This window comes from Cherax quadricarinatus, chromosome 23 (assembly GCF_038502225.1).
Source record: "Cherax quadricarinatus isolate ZL_2023a chromosome 23, ASM3850222v1, whole genome shotgun sequence".
In the NCBI taxonomy this organism is placed as follows: Eukaryota; Metazoa; Arthropoda; class Malacostraca; order Decapoda; family Parastacidae; genus Cherax; species Cherax quadricarinatus.
The window spans coordinates 41,018,424-41,039,921 of NC_091314.1; the positions used below are offsets into that span (position 1 = coordinate 41,018,424).

The window sequence follows — 21,498 nt, forward strand, 5'->3', positions numbered from 1 at the left end:
CTGCAGGCATACCACCCCTAAGTCCCTAGTAACAGATAATGGAGGTGAATTCTGTAATGAGATTCTTGAAAATTTGTGCACCTTGTACAAGATCTCTAAATCCACCATTGTTCCTCATCATCCTGCCAGCAATGGGTTAGCGGAATGTACCAATAAGAAAGTACTTGATGTCTTGAGAGCCACTATCAATCCCAACAGTGAAACTTGGGATGAAGTCATACCTGATGTGCAGTGTGCTATAAATTCTGCTTACAATGTTTCTATAGGTGACACTCCACATTATGCATTGTATGGTGTAGATAAACGTTTGCCTTATGAGTTGTTATATTCTAATCCGAAACCAAATTACAACCCTGATGATTTCATAGCAACTCGTACCAGCTTAGCTCAAAGTGTTTTTAGAAGAATCCGTGAAACACTTCATAATTCAACAGCAGAATTTACAAGAGTCGCAAACACTCGAGCAAAGCCATCCAAAATCAAAGTAGGTTCGAGAGTTATGCTGACTAACTTTAACAAAACGTCTGCAATGCCAAAGCTTGATCAAAAGTTTGTTGGTCCTTATCGAGTAGTTGAACATATCACTGGTAATAAGTATAAGGTTAGAGAAATTAGTACTGGTCAGTATAAAGAATTGCATTTAGATCATATGAAGTTAGTATGTGATGATAATGATGTTCCAACCCAGACTAATGTGACAGACTCTGACAATCCTCCTGATCCTGTACTCTCTTCCTCTGATACTCAGTCAGACGATCAACCTGAATGTCGTTATTCCCTATGTACACAACAGGTATTGAGAAATCCTCAAGTATCATTTGTAACTTCCAATTCAGATTTGCCTCAAATACAGCATGAGTTAGCCAATGCAACAGAGTTTGATCCTCCCAGAGATGACACCCATTCTGCATATGTCAATCTTACCCTAGCAGAGTTGGGGTTAAATGTAAATAACCTGTATAGATGAATAATTACAGTATCAACTTATCAGTATTCAAGAATTTTTTTTTTTTGTGTTCACGTTCTCTCTGAATTCTGAGAGTTAACAGTCTAGATTTGAGTGCACCGAATCTGCCTTTCTGTTAAACACTTCCTTCTTTGTATATATTCCATCCTCAGAATCCGTAGATCACATGAATACAGATCGATCGATCAAATTTTTTTTTTATCACTTCTACTGTGTAATCTCAACGTTGAGTTTCATTCGATGAGTTTCATTCGTTGATTTTCATTCGATGAGTTGTGTTATATTATATCTTGTATTGCATTACAGTTTCAGTTACGTAAGCTTCCATTCCAATGTTCTACTTATGTATGTTATAATGTTCAATTGTTGTGTACTTTGACATTGTATAGAATCAGCCCAAGCCATACACCTGCCATCTCTAGTTTGTATTAGTTGTATGTCGGGACGACATACGTTAGCGTCGCCGAGCTCTCAGTAGTAGTACCAGTTCCTAGTAACCAGTTACCAGTAACCAGTGTACCAGTAGATGACTCACTACCAACCGTCTCTGCATGAATCACTGTCTGTATTCATATTGCTGCTGACCACAGCAGTATTTCAAACACCCCCTCACATATGGGTACTGAGATTAGTCAGTCTTACGAGTGAGTGAAAGCAAGGAGGCAGGTCACGGCTGTTTGGCGCTTCCCACACTATCCGTAATATATGTACTACCAGCCTACCTGGAGAGAGTTTCGGGGGTCAACGCCCCCGCGGCCCGGTCTGTGACCAGGCCTCCTGGTGGATCAGCGCCTGATCAACCAGGCTGTTGCTGCTGGCTGCATGCAAACCAACGTACGAGCCACAGCCCGGCTGATCAGGAACTGACTTTAGGTGCTTGTCCAGTGCCAGCTTGAAGACTGCCAGGGGTCTGTTGGTAATCCCCCTTATGTGTGCTGGGAGGCAGTTGAACAGTCTCGGGCCCCTGACACTTATTGTATGGTCTCTTAACGTGCTAGTGACACCCCTGCTTTTCATTGGGGGGATGGTGCATCGTCTGCCAAGTCTTTTGCTTTCGTAGTGAGTGATTTTCGTGTGCAAGTTCGGTACTAGTCCCTCTAGGATTTTCCAGGTGTATATAATCATGTATCTCTCCCTCCTGCGTTCCAGGGAATACAGGTTTAGAAACCTCAAGTGCTCCCAGTAATTGAGGTGTTTTATCTCCGTTATGCGCACCGTGAAAGTTCTCTGTACATTTTCTAGGTCGGCAATTTCACCTGCCTTGAAAGGTGCTGTTAGAGTGCAGCAATATTCCAGCCTAGATAGAACAAGTGACCTGAAGAGTGTCATCATGGGCTTGGCCTCCCTAGTTTTGAAGGTTCTCATTATCCATCCTGTCATTTTTCTAGCAGATGCGATTGATACAATGTTATGGTCCTTGAAGGTGAGATCCTCTGACATAATCACTCCCAGGTCTTTGACGTTGGTGTTTCGCTCTATTTTGTGGCCAGAATTTGTTTTGTACTCTGATGAAGATTTAATTTCCTCATGTTTACCATATCTGAGTAATTGAAATTTCTCATCGTTGAACTTCATATTGTTTTCTGCAGCCCACTGAAAGATTTGGTTGATGTCCGCCTGGAGCCTTGCAGTGTCTGCAATGGAAGACACTGTCATGCAGATTCGGGTGTCATCTGCAAAGGAAGACACGGTGCTGTGGCTGACATCCTTGTCTATGTCGGATATGAGGATGAGGAACAAGATGGGAGCTAGTACTGTGCCTTGTGGAACAGAGCTTTTCACCGTAGCTGCCTCGGACTTTACTCTGTTGACGACTACTCTCTGTGTTCTGTTAGTGAGGAAATTATAGATCCATCGACCGACTTTTCCTGTTATTCCTTTAGTGCGCATTTTGTGCGCTATTACGCCATGGTCACACTTGTCGAAGGCTTTTGCAAAGTCTGTATATATTACATCTGCATTCTTTTTGTCTTCTAGTGCATTTAGGACCTTGTCGTAGTGATCCAGTAGTTGAGACAGACAGGAGCGACCTGTTCTAAACCCATGTTGCCCTGGGTTGTGTAACTGATGGGTTTCTAGATGGGTGGTGATCTTGCTTCTTAGGACCCTTTCAAAGATTTTTATGATATGGGATGTTAGTGCTATTGGTCTGTAGTTCTTTGCTGTTGCTTTACTGCCCCCTTTGTGGAGTGGGGCTATGTCTGTTGTTTTTAGTAACTGAGGGACGACCCCCGTGTCCATGCTCCCTCTCCATAGGATGGAAAAGGCTCGTGATAGGGGCTTCTTGCAGTTCTTGATGAACACAGAGTTCCATGAGTCTGGCCCTGGGGCAGAGTGCATGGGCATGTCATCTATCGCCTGTTCGAAGTCATTTGGCGTCAGGATAACATCGGATAGGCTTGTGTTAATCAAATTTTGTGGCTCTCTCATAAAAAATTCATTTTGATCTTCGACTCTCAGTCTGGTTAGCGGCTTGCTAAAAACTGAGTCATATTGGGACTTGAGTAGCTCACTCATTTCCTTGCTGTCATCTGTGTAGGACCCATCTTGTTTAAGTAGGGGCCCAATACTGGACGTTGTTCTCGATTTTGATTTGGCATAGGAGAAGAAATACTTTGGGTTTCTTTCGATTTCATTTATGGCTTTTAGTTCTTCCCGCGATTCCTGACTCCTAAAGGATTCTTTTAGCTTAAGTTCGATGCTTGCTATTTCTCTGACCAGTGTCTCCCTGCGCATTTCAGATATATTGACCTCTTTTAGCCGCTCTGTTATTCTTTTCCGACGCCTGTAAAGGGAGCGCCTGTCTCTTTCTATTTTACATCTACTCCTCCTTTTTCTTAGAGGAATAAGCCTTGTGCATACATCGAGTGCCACCGAGTTAATCTGTTCTAGGCATAAGTTTGGGTCTGTGTTGCTTAGTATATCTTCCCAACTTATATCGGTTAGGACTTGGTTTACTTGGTCCCACTTTATGTTTTTGTTATTGAAGTTGAATTTGGTGAATGCTCCCTCGTGACTAGTCTCATTTTGTCGGTCTTGGGCTCCACGCATACATGTCTGAACCTCAATTATGTTGTGATCTGAGTATATTGTTTTTGATATTGTGACATTTCTTATCAGATCATCATTGTTAGTGAAGATGAGGTCTAGTGTATTCTCCAGTCTAGTAGGCTCTATTATTTGCTGGTTTAAATTGAATTTTGTGCAGAGATTTAAAAGCTCGTGTGAGTGTGAGTTTTCATCAGAGCTGCCTCCTGGTGTTATTACTGCAACAATATTATTTGCTATATTCCTCCATTTTAGGTGCCTTAAGTTGAAATCCCCCAGGAGCAAGATGTTGGGTGCAGGAGCTGGAAGATTTTCCAGACAGTGGTCAATTTTTAACAGCTGTTCCTGGAATTGCTGGGATGTTGCATCCGGAGGCTTGTAGACTACCACAATGACTAGGTTTTGGTTCTCGACCTTTACTGCTAAAACTTCCACTACGTCACTTGAGGCATTAAGCAGTTCTGTGCAAACAAGTGACTCTGCAATGTACAGGCCAACCCCCCCCCCTTTTGCCTGTTCACTCTGTCACATCTGTATAGGTTGTAACCTGGGATCCATATTTCGTTGTCCAAGTGATCCTTTATGTGGGTCTCAGTGAAAGCCGCGAACATTGCCTTTGCCTCTGCAAGCAGTCCACGGATGAAAGGCATTTTGTTGTTTGTTCCTGGCTTTAGACCCTGTATATTTGCAAAAAAGAATGTTATCGGACTGGTGGTATTGTTGGTACTGGGGGGGGATTTTTTTTCCGGCATTAGTATCTGTATCTCTTGGTTTGGAGTGGAGGCCATCGACTGTGGTTCCACTCCAGGAATGACTGACTACGTGAGTATTTTTACCCAATCCACGTATCGAACCCCACATGATACTCACACCTCCCAGTAAGCCAGGCTGGGGTGCTCACACCTCCCAGTAAGCCAGGCCGGGGTGCTCACACCTCCCAGTAAGCCCGGACGGGGTGCTCACACCTCCCAGTAAGCCAGGCCAGGGTGCTCACACCTCCCAGTAAGCCAGGTTGGGGTTCTCACACCTCCCAGTAAGCCAGGCCGGGGTGCTCACACCTCCCAGCAAGCCAGGCTGGGGTGCTCACACCTCCCAGTAAGCCAGGCTGGGGTGCTCACACCTCCCAGTAAGCCTGGCCGGGGTGCTCACACCTCCCAGTAAGCCAGGCCGGGGTGCTCACACCTCCCAGTAAGCCAGGCCAAGGTGCTCACACCTCCCAGTAAGCCAGGCCGGGGTGCTCACACCTCCCAGTAAGCCAGGCCGGGGTGCTCACACCTCCCAGTAAGCCAGGCCGGGGTGCTCACACCTCCAAGTAAGCCAGGCCGGGGTGCTCACACCCAGTAAGCCAGGCTGGGGTGCTGACACCCAGTAAGCCAGGCTGGGGTGCTCACACCCAGTAAGCCAGGCTGCGGTGCTCACACCCAGTAAGCCTGGCTGGGGTGCTCACACCCTGTAAGCCAGGCTGGGGAGCTCACACCCAGTAAGCCAGGCTGGGGTGCTCACACCCAGTAAGCCAGGCTGGAGTTCTCACACCCAGTAAGCCAGGCTGGGGTGCTCACACCCAGTAAGCCTGGCTCTGGTGCTCACACCCAGTAAGCCTGGCTGGGGTGCTCACACCCAGTAATCCAGGCTGGGGATCTCACACCCAGTAAGCCTGACTGCAGTGCTCACACCCAGTAAGCCTTGCTGTGGTGCTCACATCCAGTAATCTAGACTGGGGTGCTCACACCCAGTAAGCCAGGCTGGGGTGCTCACACCCAGTAAGCCAGACTGGGGTGCTCACACCCAGTAAGCCAGACTGGGGTGCTCACACCCAGTAAGCCAGACTGGGGTGCTCACACCCAGTAAGCCAGACTGGGGTGCTCACACCCAGTAAGCCAGGCTGGGGTGCTCACACCCAGTAAGCCAGGCTGGGGTGCTCACACCCAGTAAGCCTGGCTGGGGTGCTCACACCCAGTAAGCCAGGCTGGGGTGCTCACACCCAGTAAGCCAGGCTGGGGTGCTCACACCCAGTAAGCCAGGCTGGGGTGCTCACACCCAGTAAGCCTGGCTGGGGTGCTCACACCCAGTAAGCCAGGCTGGGGTGCTCACACCCAGTAAGCCAGGCTGGGGTGCTCACACCCAGTAAGCCTGGCTGGGGTGCTCACACCCAGTAAGCCAGGCTGGGGTGCTCACACCCAGTAAGCCAGGCTGGGGTGCTCACACCCAGTAAGCCAGACTGGGGTGCTCACACCCAGTAAGCCAGGCTGGGGTGCTCACACCCAGTAAGCCAGACTGGGGTGCTCACACACATTATAATAACTTTCGATGGTCATTTTCCTCTCGTATGAAAGTTAATAAACTGCTGTAGTAACGTGTGTGTTTGGAAGCATTATTCATTACGTTGGTCTTCGTGCTCCAGACTCACGTGGAAATATTAATTATAATACGGGTTTTGAGAATTTCTCGGTGATGAAATTTGATTCCTTGTGCATTAAAACACCTGAAATGGTGGGTCATTCATATCTTTATCTTATCTGGTTATTAAGATATGAATGACAATGGTAACAAATTATTTTCATAGGCCTATGGGATTACAAGGGAGTTTCTTGGACACCATAAAAGATTTTTTTTTTTTTACTTTTCCTTCTGGATCAATTATTGGTAACCCAGGAGAGTCTGGGAAACATTCTGGGTAAACATGATTCACGAAATCGTAATGACACGATTGCAAACAAACCATACCAAGGGCGGGGTTTAGAACCCGCGATCAGAGTCTGAAGTTTTAAGAACATAAGAACTTAAGAAAGAAGGAACACTGCAACAGGCATACTGACCCATGTGGAGACTCACCCAGTCTGGTCATCTCCACTCAAGGATGGAGCACTGCACCAGACCCAGCAGCACAACCTAGTCAGGTCCAACTCACACCCACCCACACCCACTCATGTTTTTATCTAACCTATTTTTAAAACTTCACAACGTTTTAGCCTCAATAACTGTACTCGGGAGTTTGTTCCACTCATCCACAACTCTATTACCAAACTAGTGCTTTCCTATATCCTTCCTGAATCTGAATTTTTCCAACTTGAAACCATTGCTGCGAGTCCTGTCTTGGCTGGAAATTTTCACCACGCTATTTACATCCCCTTTATTTATTCCTGTCTTCCGTTTATACACCTCGATCATATCCCCCCTAATTCTACGCCTTTCGAGAGAGTGCACATTTAGGGCCCTCAGTCTATCCTCATAGGGAAGATTTCTGATACATTGGATCATCTTTGTCATCCTCCTCTGTACGTTTTCCAGAGCATTTATATCCATTCTGTAACACGGTGACCAGAACTGAGCAGCATAGTCTAAATGAGGCCTAACCAAGGATATATAGAGTTGAGGAACAACCTGAGGACTTCTATTATTTATACTTCTACATATGAAGCCAAGAATTCTGTTAGCTTTATTGCGAACACTAATGCACTGTTGTCTTGGTTTTAGATTACTGTTAACCAGAACTCCTAAATCCTTTTCGCAATCAGTAGTATTAAGACCTACATTATTTTGTTTATATGTGGCATGGTTATTTAACTGTCCAACATTTAGAACTTTGCATTTGTCAATATTAAACTGCATCTGCCACTTCTTCGACCATTGCATCAGTCTGTTCAAATCTTCCTGGAGTGCTCTAGTGTCCTCATTAGAATGATTTGGACGGCCTATTTTGGTGTCATCAGCAAATTTGCTTATGTCGCTGTTTATTCCTTCATCTATGTCGTTTAAGTAAATTGTGAACAACAACGGGCCCAACACTGACCCCTGAGGAACACCGCTTGTGACGTGCCCCCATTCTGATTTCTCCCCATTTATGCAAACTCTCTGCTGTCTATTTGTCAGCCATGCCTCTACCCAGGAAAAAAATTTTCCTCCTATTCCTTGTGCCTTAAGTTTCCTCAATAGCCTCTGGTGTGGAACTCTATCGAAAGCCTTACTGAAGTCCATATACACAATATCATATTCATTACCATGATCTACCTCCTCAAACACCTTAGTGAAAAAAGTTAGTAAATTCCTAAGACAGGAACGCCCCTTTGTAAAACCGTGTTGAGACTCATTAATCAATCTGTGCCTGTCAAGATGGCTTCGAATTGCTTCGGCAATTATTGATTCCATAAATTTTGCCACTATGGAGGTAAGGCTTATTTGTCTATAGTTCGAAGCCAAGGACCTGTCACCTGCCTTGTAAATAGGTATTACATTTGCCATTTTCCACTTATCAGGCACTATGCCAGTTTGTAGTGATATGTTAAAAAGATTAGCCAAAGGTATGCTAAGTTCCTCTTTACATTCCTTTAACACTCTTGCAAACAGTTCATCAGGACGTGGGGATTTGTTAGGTTTTAGTTTCTCTATTTGTCTGAGGACCATGTCACTAGTTACCGCAATCGTACATAGTTTATTATCATCCTGTTCTACATAATCTATTATTTCAGGAATATCGCTAGTATTTTCCTGGGTGAAAACTGAGAGGAAGTAGGTATTTAGAATTTTACACATATTTTTATCACTGTCAGTGATGTGACCAGAGTTACTCTTAAGTGGGCCTATCTTGTCTCTAATCTTACTTCTGTATACCGGAAAGAACCCTTTTGGGTTAGTCTTTGAATCCCTTGCGACCTGAGCCTCATAATCCCTTTTTGCTTTTCTTATTCCTTTCTTTATTTCTCTCTTTAATTGAATATATTGATTTCTTAACTGCCCATCCCCTCTTTTGATACGCCTACATATGCCTCTTTTTTGATCAATGAGATGTTTTAATCTATTGTTCATCCATTTGGGATCATTTTTATTAGATCTAATTTCCCTACTCGGAACCAAAGTCGTCTGGGTAGCTAGAGGCTCTCTGATCGTGGGTTCTAACCTCGCTCGTTGTATGGTTTGTTTACTCTGGGTAAACTTTAGCAAGACCCTCTGAATCACATCTCAGATTTACTCAAGACTTTCTCGACCAATATACTTTTTTTCCTTCCCATTTTGTAACCATATAGATTAGCAGCACACTGCCGGTGTACGACGTTTTGTATAATAAAAATGAACATTATGCTGGGACGCAGTTAGCACACTCTACGATACACAGTCATGTTATCACTGTTGAAGGTTCGTGGACAGACACTATTAACAACAGTAAAATTCCGACTATGGTTAAGAGGAGGCAGTGTATGGTGATGGAGCCAAGTCAGCCATGATGTGTGTTCGCTTCCATGAACGTGAAGACCAGTGACTGCAGTGTTCATGTTCTCCTCTGTGACTCTAATATTTTTCTGAGCAGAAGCTCCACCTCTGTTGTCCGCCTCTGTAACCATACTGTAACTGTGCTGTGATTTACAGTCTGATTTAATTATTTGGTGAGAATGACGACTCTGAGAGAAACCATGGTAACAACATAAATAATCACAGGCTGATTCATCAAGGAAGAAAAACTGGATACAAACATGTACGAGGTAAAATAAATTAAAACTATACACCAAGGTGAGTCTAATTTTTCTCTCTTAAATGTTATGATCGTCAGTGTTAAGATGTATCATTATCTTATATAATTAAAAAATATAGAGAAATTTTATCATGTGTAGAAGAACAAGAACTCCTTGGAACATTAAAACGATGGAGCACTGCAGCAGGCTTACTGGTCCATACTAGGCAGGTCCTTCTCATACCCAGACCCACTAACAAAAATATTTGCCCAACCCATTTCCTGAATTTTTTTTTCAAAAATAAGCAAGAAAAAAGAGTTAGAATAAGAAAGATTAACAACAGTACGCGCTAAACTCGTAGGGTCATACCGCTTCTGGGAAATAGGAAGTAATTATATCTGATTGAAAGAAACGGAGCTCCACTTCCTTAGATCAAGAGATCTTCACGGCGACCAGGCACCTCGAAGATGCCTCAGGAAAAGTGATGATCTAAGATAAACTCATTAAAACGTCACACAAATGTTATAATGAGTCAGAGTCAGCAGCAGCAGCTGCAGCGTCAGCAGCAGCAGCAGCAGCAGCAGCTGCAGCTGCAGCTGCAGCTTGTTCACTCACACACAGGTAGAGGAGGAGACACATTAATAGCGGTATAGTGGTGGTGAGTGTGGGCAGGAAGGCAGCCAAACGTGACTGTGGTAACGGTGCTGTGTGACGCTGTGGTTGGTCACTGACACTACTGCCTCATCCACTCCCAAGAAAGTGCAAGTGTTTTATAAGTGCTTCTTTTTTCTTTCTTATTGTTGAACATCAAAATGGTATACAATACCGACAGGTTGTTAGGTAAGACACATATGCAACAGTTAGACAACTTTATTCCGAAACGTTTCGCCTACACAGTAGGCTTCTTCAGTCGAATACAGAAAGTAGGCAGGAACAGTAGAGATGTGAAGACGATGTAATCAGTCCATCACCCTTGAAGTCGTAGAATTTGAGGTTGTCAGTCCCTCGGCCTGGAGAAGTTCAGTTCCATAGTCAGGAACTATCTGAAGATCAAGCGAGTGTGCGGAGACTTAAATACTGTCGGAAGGAGAGGTGCAGAGTAGTAGTAGTAGTAGTAGTAGTGTTGGATCTGAGAAGGACATGACCTCTCAGTGGCTACATTCTCATTACTACTACTACTACTACTCTGCACCTCTCCTTCCGACAGTATTAAAGTCTCCGCACACTCGCTTGATCTTCAGATAGTTCCTGACTATGGAACTGAACTTCTCCAGGCCGAGGGACTGACAACCTCAAATTCTACGACTTCAAGGGTGATGGACTGATTACATCGTCTTCACATCTCTACTGTCCCTGCCTAATTTCTGTATTCGACTGAAGAAGCCTACTGTGTAGGTGAAACGTTTCGGAATAAAGTTGTCTAACTGTTGCATATGTGTCTTACCTTTCTTATTGTTGAAAATAATTATCTTATGTCCGAGAAAATCGAACGATATGTGTTTGGGCAGCTAGTCAATGCTAGGGAGGTATCTCTCTGATCTCATAACTCCAGAACCTCTACTTCAGTGTTATTGAGGTATCTCATTGATTTTGTAGCTCCAGCACCTCTACAGCAATGAATGCAAGAAGTATAATAACTTCAAACCTTCAAGAGACAAACGAACTGTAGGTCACTTTAATGAATTATTTGATTAAGAAAAAAAGTGCTGAACCCAAATGCATTATACAGCAGAGAGGTGGTCAAAGAGGTTAAGAGCAGTCGAAGTCAAAGAACCTGAGTGTTGCAGATGTCGACAAAAAATCTTCCTGCTCTTTGACTCGGTTTCTGTATATATGTTGGTAGAATTACCGACAATATGTAAAGTAAAAGGACACAACTACCACTACAACTTATATCACTGCTACTACTACTACTACCACTAGTATTACATCTTACTCTAAGCCTATATATACCCTCTATGTCCATGTATTGTTTGTAACGGCTTGACAAAGCTCCTGGAGAGCGAAACGTTGCCACAATAAAATGTCACATTAGTTGCGCTTGTGTCCTTTTACTTAAGAGAGGTTTCTCACGCCCAGCATTAATGAGGTGAGGAACCCAACTGTAGTTTAACAGAAAATAACTTGTTGTTCTCTAACTCAGATCAGTACTGTTGCTAACAGGTCTAGAGTTTTAGGGAGAGCACTGGGAAATAGACTCAGGGACTACCATGTACGAGGTTGGCAGATGGTGCATAGCGGACCGAACTGCAGAGTCTGTATGTTCGTTGTCCTGGGAAAAGGACAATGAACACAGTTTTTTTATTTTTTTGCTGTATCGTGGGGGATACATAACTCTCGTTGAATGCCGGGCACAATGGGATGTGAAAAGTTATATTTCTGGAATGCTTGTAATGAGTTTTGAGAATCTGTGGAGGTGTAAATGGCCTCAGTGTTTCTGAGGGCAATAAGAAAGGTATTTAACACCTATAAAAATTGCTGGCTAAGTCCATTAAATGTTCTCGGATTACCGTACTCGTATAGACAACCGCTTACCTGACGTCGCCAGAGAATGTGACTGAGTGTTCAAGGAAAGATAAGAGCGAGTTTCCAGAGATATTTTGTCCTCAAGACATGGAAAGAAGGGAAGAAAATGCGGATCAATGGAGCTTCTCAGAGGTGTACAGATGATATGAGATGAATATAAGAGGAAGATAAATTAAGAAATGTTGCTTGAGTTTGTATGCGGAAGTTAGAAGGTCAAGTTAAGATCAAATTTGTTCGTATATTTAGCCCGGAGGTTTAGCTACCCAGTGCGTCATCAAGGACTGTCTATCTTATTTACACTGGTCCTTTAATCTTGATGAACATCAAAATGGTATACAATACCGACAGGTTGTTGGGTAAGACACATATGCAACAGTTAGACAACTTTATTCCGAAACGTTTCGGAATAAAGTTGTCTAACTGTTGCATATGTGTCTTACCTACCAACCTGTCGGTATTGTATACCATTTTGATGTTCATCTTGTCAGACACTGCAACACATGGCATCTTGGTACAGAAAACACCTTGGACAAGCTTTTCAAGTGAGAACTGTTGGATCTGAGAAGGACATGACCTCTCAGTGGCTACATTCTCACTACTACTACTACTACTACTCTGCACCTCTCCTTCCGACAGTATTTAGTCTCCACACTGTCGCTTGATCTTCAGTTAGTTCCTGACTATGGAACTGAACTTCTCCAGGCCGAGGGACTGACAACCTCAAATTCTACGACTACAAGTGTGATGGACTGATTACATCGTCTTCACATCTCTACTGTTCCTGCCTACTTTCTGTATTCGACTGAAGAAGCCTACTGTGTAGGCGAAACGTTTCGGAATAAAGTTGTCTAACTGTTGCATATGTGTCTTACCCAACATCCTTTAATCTTGTCCCCCAGGATGCAACCCACACCAGTCGACTAACACCCAGATACCTACTTACTGCTAGGTGAACATGGACAGCAGGTGTAAGAAAACATGCCCAACGTTTCCACCCGTGCCGGGGATTAAACCACGGACATTCAATGTGAGAGGCGAGTACGTCACCAACAGAGCCACGTGACCTGCAAATGTGGTTTGCTAATAAATGATTGACCATGCTAACATCCGTGATTATCCTGTATATATGAAGATCAAGAAGGTCGTAAAAAATAAAAGATCAAAATAAAGAAGACAATGAGTACTGAATCAGTCCTGCGAAGAAGGTATATTTGCCTCAGCATCCAAACTCTTGACTGGGATAGAATAAAAGGCCACGAGATATATACTTAAACCTTGGTCACAGTAGTCTAGCTTGGGTGGAATTAAGGCTATGTGGAGTATGAGAAAGGTTCGTCTATGTCCCAAGTATAACGAGTTAAAGATTTTATTAGATGCAATCCCATTCATTGACAACTGGAACAACTTTTATGGCAAACATGATATGTATGCAAGGGATGGGGTACATCTCTCTGGGGCTGGGGTGGTAGCACTTGCAGACTCGATTGAGAAGGCCATTGGTGAAATGCCTATGATTTTAAACTGATGGAAGATAGAGGTATGGGTGTGTGTGGGAAACAAGCAGGTTGCAACACTTGGGTTGGAAACAGTAAATGTATAAAAGGCATTCAGCATGAAGTTATAAATAAAGACAATAGATCAGGTCAGCAAACAGAGGGGGACAGCAGAGGGCAGCAAGGGACTAGCTCCCTTAAGGTTTACTATACTAATAGCAGGAGTGTAAGAAATAAGATAGATGAGCTAAGATTAATTGCAAGTGCAGGAGACATAGATATTATTGCTATAACAGAGACCTGGCTCAATCTGAAAGATAGAGAGATGCCCTCTGAATGTCACATACAAGGCTATAAATTATTCCACACTGACAGGGTCAACAGGAAAGGTGGTGGAGTAGCGATGTATGTCAGAGACAATTTAAATTGTTGTGTTAGACAAGATATAAAAGTAGAAGTGTCAGCCACTGAATCTGTTTGGTTACAGCTTCTCGAGGGCCGAGAAAAACTAATTTTGGGTGTGATTTACAGGGCCCCAAATCTTGATAGGGAGTGCAGTAAACTTCTATGGGACGAAATTCGTAAGGCATCTACATACGAAAATGTTGTGCTAATGGGAGATTTCAACTATAGACAGATTGACTGGAGCAATTTGACAGGAAATTTAGAGTCAGGTGACTTTCTTGATACGATCCAGGATTGCTTTTTAAAACAGTTTGTGACAGAGCCAACTAGGGGAAATAACCTCCTTGACTTGGTTCTTGCCAGTAGGGAAACACTAATTAATAATCTTGAGGTTAATGATGAGCTTGGGGAAAGTGATCACAAATCACTCAGTTTTAATATATCATGGAATTCCCCTAATAATGGCAATCAAGTCTCCGTCCCTGACTTTCGCTTGGCTGATTTCATAGGACTGAAAAATTACTTAGGTGGGCTGAACTGGAATGACCTGACTAAGGGTCAGGTAGGTGGTGATGGTTGCCGATATGATGCTTTCCAGGGCATAGTTCTAGCTGCTCAGTCAAATTATGTTCCAAATAGGGAAATCAGATCAAACAAAAATGATCCTAAATGGATGAACAATAGATTAAAATATCTGATTGGTCAAAAGAGAGGCATATATAGGCAAATCAAAAGAGGAGAGGGGCAATTGAGAAATCGATATATTCAGTTAAAGAGAGAAATAAAAAAGGGAATTAGAAAAGCAAAAAGAGATTATGAGGTTAAAGTTGCAAGAGAATCGAAGACTAACCCAAAAGGATTCTTTCAGGTATACAGAAGTAAGATCAGGGACAAGATAGGCCCACTCAAAAGTTCCTCGGGTCAGCTCACTGACAGTGATAAGGAAATGTGTAGAATTTTTAACACATACTTCCTCTCAGTTTTTACACAGGAGGATACCAGCGATATTCCAGTAATGATAAATTATGTAGAACAGGACGATAATAAACTGTGTACTATTAGGGTCACAAGTGACATGGTCCTTAGGCAAATAGATAAATTAAAACCTAACAAATCCCCAGGCCCTGATGAACTGTATGCAAGGGTTCTAAAGGAATGTAAAGAGGAGCTTAGCACACCTTTGGCTAATCTTTTCAACATATCACTACAAACTGGCATGGTGCCAGATAAGTGGAAAATGGCAAATGTGATACCTATTTTCAAAACAGGTGACAGGTCCTTAGCTTCGAACTATAGACCAATAAGCCTAACCTCCATAGTGGGAAAATTTATGGAATCAATAATTGCCGAGGCAGTTCGTAGCCACCTTGAAAAGCATAAATTGATCAACGAATCTCAGCATGGTTTTACAAAGGGGCGTTCCTGCCTTACGAATTTATTAACTTTTTTCACTAAGGTATTTGAGGAGGTAGATCATGGTAATGAATATGATATTGTGTATATGGACTTCAGTAAGGCTTTTGACAGGGTCCCACATCAGAGACTATTGAGGAAAATTAAAGCACATGGAATAGGAGGAGAAATTTTTTCCTGGATAGAGGCATGGTTGACAAATAGGCAGCAGAGAGTTTGCATAAATGGGGAGAAATCAGAGTGGGGAAGTGTCACGAGCGGTGTTCCACAGGGGTCAGTGTTGGGCCCCCTGCTGTTCACAATCTACATAAACGACATAGATGAGGGCATAAAGAGCGACATCGGCAAGTTTGCCGATGACACCAAAATAGGCCGTCGAATTCATTCTGACGAGGACATTCGAGCACTCCAGGAAGATTTGAATAGACTGATGCAGTGGTCGGAGAAGTGGCAGATGCAGTTTAATATAGACAAATGCAAAGTTCTAAATGTTGGACAGGACAATAACCATGCCACATATAAACTAAATAATGTAGATCTTAATATTACGGATTGCGAAAAAGATTTAGGAGTTCTGGTTAGCAGTAATCTGAAACCAAGACAACAGTGCATAAGTGTTCGCAATAAAGCTAATAGAATCCTTGGCTTCATATCAAGAAGCATAAATAATAGGAGTCCTCAGGTTGTTCTTCAACTCTATACATCCTTGGTTAGGCCTCATTTAGATTATGCTGCACAGTTTTGGTCACCTTATTACAGAATGGATATAAATTCTCTGGAAAATGTACAAAGGAGGATGACAAAGTTGATCCCATGTATCAGAAACCTTCCCTATGAGGATAGACTAAGGGCCCTGAATCTGCACTCTCTAGAAAGACGTAGAATTAGGGGGGATATGATTGAGGTGTATAAATGGAAGACAGGAATAAATAAAGGGGATGTAAATAGTGTGCTGAAAATATCTAGCCTAGACAGGACTCGCAGCAATGGTTTTAAGTTGGAAAAATTCAGATTCAGGAAGGATATAGGAAAGTACTGGTTTGGTAATAGAGTTGTGGATGAGTGGAACAAACTCCCAAGTACCGTTATAGAGGCCAGAACGTTGTGTAGCTTTAAAAATAGGTTGGATAAATACATGAGTGGATGTGGGTGGGTGTGAGTTAGACCTGATAGCTTGTGCTACCAGGTCGGTTGCCGTGTTCCTCCCTTAAGTCAATGTGACCTGACCTGACTAGGTTGGGTGCATTGGCTTAAGCCGGTAGGAGACTTGGACCTGCCTCGCATGGGCCAGTAGGCCTTCTGCAGTGTTCCTTCGTTCTTATGTTCTTATGTTCTTAAATGTGGGCCGGTATTGTATCCAATTATATTATATAGTTAAGGGACGAAGACAAATGCAAGTACGTATGGAAAAATTGGGTCACCAACATTTGTAGCTTTCCCCAATTCCTCCCCACTACCCTCTAATATTCCTTGTAAGATACACACCATTCTTAATAGTTATACATGGGAGAGTTATGTAACTGGTAATGGTGAGCTGAGATGATCAGTAACGTCAACGATAGGTGGCAGAGGCATATTAGTGACAAGGGATTACATGTAATGTGGTTGTTTGTGTCATAATGGTTTGGTAGGAACATGAGGCTGGAAGGCTGATGGTAGGTCACGGTTATAGGCATGTCATGAGGCATGATTTGGATGACAGCCCAGGCATGTTTCTCCATTTGAAGGAAGGCATGTCGAGGTCCATTTATAATTGTCTCTCTCTCTGATATATGCCATTATATCTGCAAGTATCTCCGCACGTGTGAAAGTAGCAGAGAATTTAATGTGTGGGATGGGTGAGGGGAGCAGGGTGAAGAGGGTAGGTTCATTAGTGATCAAGGAAAGAGGGTGCTGTGTTAGATGATTCTAGTGATGTGTGCCACTGTGGAAGTAGCTTCAATTAATTTTCTGGGACAAGAGTATAAAGGCAGATGCATTTCTCCAGCGTTTTTAGTTGTTAAAGTCTGTGACGGGATGGTAGTGTCGGTGCCTGGCTTTCAGGCAGGCGTTTAGGGATCTTTTGAAATTGGGGTGTAAATGTGGAAAAAGTTGTCGAAGGGAATTGTACCGGTTGTGTAGTACTGAAGGTACTTGAAGTAGCGAAGAGGTGGGGACTTCAGTGATGACAACTATATGAGGGTTGGAGTCAAGATTGAGAGTAGAGTAGAAGAGGATGTTACAGGGGTTTCTGGTGACAGTCACTGGCTGATGAAACGTCTCCAGAGCAAAGATACCCAAGTGATGCACATGTGTCTCATTTATCAATGTTACGCTTTTTTTTTGCTGCCACTCTGACTGACCAGGAATAACACGCGTCAGGTTTCAGAACAATCCCGGAAAATGACATTGTATATGGAGCGTTTTTTATACAATATTTTTACTACAGCACACTGCATAATAATCAACTTAGTGGTTTTCTAAACCATTTATTCTAGTATCCCCATATTGGTAGAGTAGGGACACGGCCTGATGGTCCCACAAGCTCACTTTCTCTCACAAACACTGGCTTTCGCTCCTCCGAAGGAAAAGAGGACACTGGAGAGAATACGAGAAAGGTGGATTCTTACAGTTTAATGAGAAAGGATGGTGTTGTGTCTGCATCATTGTGCTCTTTGGCACCCCAGGTTGGGCATTTTGGAATGGTTCCTTGGAGGTCCTCAGAGACTTATAACGGTGCCTCGGAGAATACTAATGGAAGCATGGAGACCCATGGTATTTCCTTGGAGACTCATGGTAGATCATTATTAAAGACCCATAATGGTGCTTTGTAGACCATGAAAGTTCCCTTGATCCATAATAGAGCCTAGGACTCCCCATAATAGTTCCTTAGACACCAATAACGGAGTCTTGCAGAATAATGATAGTTACTTAGACACCATAATGGAGCCTTGGACACCCATAATGTAGCCTTGAAGACCAATAATGGAGCCTTGGACACCCATAATGGAGCCTTGAAGACCAATAATGGTGCCTTGGATACCCATAATGGTGCCTTGGAGACCCACCACGGTGCCTTGGAGACCCATAAAGGTGCTTTGGAGACCCATAATAGTGCCTTGGAGACCCATATTGGTGTCTTGGAGACCCATAATGGTGCCTTGGAGAGCAATACTGGTTTACCTGGAGTTTACCTGGAGAGGGTTCCGGGGATCAGGCTGGGACAGGCAGGAGCAACCTGCTCTAAACCCGTGTTTCCCTGGGTTGTGTAATTGATGGGTATCTAGGTGGTTGGCGATCTTGCTTCTTAGAACCCTCTCAAAGATTTTTATGATATGAGATGTTAATGCTATCGGTCTGTAGTTCTTTGCAATTGCTTTACTGCCACCTTTGTGGAGTGGGGCTATGTCTGTTGTTTTTAGAGTGTGTGGGATGACCCGTGTCCATGCTCCCTCTCCATAAATTGCTCAAGGCACCCGATAGGGACTTCTTGCAGTTCTTGATGAACATGGAATTCCACGAGTCTGGGCCTAGGGCAGAGCGCATGGGCATGTCATTAATTGCCTCTTTAAAATCTTGTGGAGTTATACTAATATCTGAGAGTTTTGGAATGACCAAATTTTGGGTTTCGTTCATAAAGAATTCATTTGGATTGTCTACCCTTAGAGTGGGCAGTGGCTCGCTGAACACTGAGTCATATTGGGACCTTAGTATCCCACTCATTTATTGGCTGTCTGTGTATGTCCCATCCCACCTAAGCAGCGGCCCAATACTGGATGTTGTTTTTCCCTTAGATTTGGCATAAGAAAAGAAGTATTTTTTTTTCAATTTCCTTTATGGCTTTTAGTTCTTCCTGTGATTCTTGTCTCCTATAAGATTTCTTCAGCTTAAGTTCGATATTTGCAATTTCATTGACTAGTACTTCCCTTCGTTTTTCAGATATATTGACCCCACTCAGCAGCTCTGTGACTCTTCACCTTTGTTTGTATAGGGAACGTCTCTCTCTTTCTAGTTTACATCTTCTCTTTCTTTTTCTTAATGGAATGTGTCTTTAGCAGATCTCAAGAACCTCAGAATTCATTTTTTCAAAGCAGATGTTCGGATCCGTGTTGTTTAGGATATCTTCCCAGCTTGTTTCATTTAGGACATGGTTTACTTGATCCCATTGTATGTTTTTGTTATTGAAATTGAATTTCGTGAAGAGACCTTCATGACTGCTCACATTTTGCTGGTCCGGAGCCCTGTCCATACATGTCTGTACCTCTGTTATGTTGTGATCTGAGTGTATTGTCTTTGATACAGTTATATTACGTATCTCATGTCAGTTTGTGAATATTTTGTCAATTTTTTAAGAAACTAGTGTCAATTATTTATGAATCTCATGTCAGTTATTTATGAATCTCATGTCAGTTGTTTATGAATATCATGTCAATTGTTTATGAATCTCAAATCAGTTACATATGACTCTCAGATTAATTATTTATGAATCTTATGTCAGTTATTTATGAATCTCATGTCAGTTGTTTATGAATCTGATATGAGATTTATAAGTAACTGACATGTCAGTTATTTATGAATTTCATGTCAGTTACTTATAAATCTCATATCAGTTGTTCATGAATCTCATAAAATGACACACTGTGTTGTATTAGTGTACAACACACTATTAACTGTTAATTATTAATAATTATTTTTAGTAGTAGTAGTAGTAGTAGAGGCAGCAGTAGTAGTAGTAGTAGAGGTGGTAGTAGTAGTAGTAGTAGAGGCAGCAGTAGTAGTAGAGGTGGTAGTAGTAGTAGTAGTAGTAGTAGAGGCAGCAGTAGTAGTAGAGGTAGTAGTAGTAGTAGTAGTAGAAATAGTAGTAACAGTAGTAGTACTGTTATTTGTACATCTGTTGATAATATAATTATAATAATGTGTTATCTTCCCTAGACAGGCAGCAGTCATGCGGTCCCAACTTGGTGAGTATAACCTGGTTGCTGAAAGATCACTGCTGGCTGAGAGAGACTGACAGACCACAAGGACTGAGTAAGTTCCTCAGGGGAAGACCCAGCCACCAGCAAGACTCGCCTGGTTACTGAGGAAGACACCTGAGACGGAAGTAATACCCATGGTTGATGTTAAACATTGCTAATTAATGAGGACCAAAAAAAAAAAGATTGAGAAAAAGTACTCCCGAGACTTAGATGGTCACAGTCAGAGATAGAGCACTCATAAAACAGTCACCGGTGTTATAAACAGTCACTGGTGTTATCAATACCAGTAACTGTGTTGATAACACCAGTGACTGTGTTGATAAAACCAGTAACTGTGTTGATAACACCAGTGACTGTGTTGATAACACCAGTGACTGTGTTGATAGCACCAGTAACTGTGTTGATAACACCAGTGACTGTGTTGATAACACCAGTGACTGTGTTGATAACACCAGTGACTGTGTTGATAACACCAGTAACTGTGTTGATAACACCAATGACTGTGTTGATAACACCAGTAACTGTGTTGATAACACCAGTAACTGTGTTGATAACACCAGTGACTGTGTTGATAACACCAGTGACTGTGTTGATAACACCAGTGACTGTGTTGATAACACCAGTGACTGTGTTGATAACACCAGTGACTGTGTTGATAACACCAGTGACTGTGTTGATAACACCAGTGACTGTGTTGATAACACCAGTGACTGTGTTGATAACACCAGTGACTGTGTTGATAACACCAGTGACTGTGTTGATAACACCAGTGACTGTGTTGATAACACCAGTGACTGTGTTGATAACACCAGTGGCTTGAGTCCTGGAGATGGGAAGTACAGTGTCTGCACTCTGAAGGACGGGTGTTAATGTTCCAGTTTTATAACTGTAGTGTAAGCATGCCTCTGGCAAGACAGTGATGGAGTGAATGATGATGAAAGTTTTTCTTTTTCGGGCCACCCTGCCTTGGTGGTAGGAGGCCGATGTGTTAATATATATATATATATATATATATATATATATATATATATATATATATATATATATATATATATATATATATATATATATATATATATATATATGTCGTGCCGAATAGGCAGAACTTGCGATCTTGGCTTAAATAGCAACGCTCATCTTGCCATATAGGACAAGTGAAAATTTGTGCTTGCAATAATTTCGCCAAAATCATTCTGAACCTAACGAAAAAAAGTATTTCACTGTGTTTGTTTAGTATTAAATTACTG

At 42.5% G+C, this 21,498-nt stretch overlaps 1 protein-coding gene across 1 annotated transcript in view; it reads left to right on the forward strand.

The window, feature by feature from the left end:
* Positions 1–21,498, forward strand: part of LOC128685682 (U-scoloptoxin(01)-Cw1a-like) — a 72,419-nt gene that overhangs the window by 35,416 nt on the left and 15,505 nt on the right. Inside the window, exon 2 of the mRNA XM_053772225.2 lies at positions 20,208–20,236. Coding sequence (XP_053628200.1) covers positions 20,221–20,236 — 16 coding nt within the window. The 5' untranslated portion in view covers positions 20,208–20,220. The remainder of the gene's footprint in view (positions 1–20,207; positions 20,237–21,498) is intronic.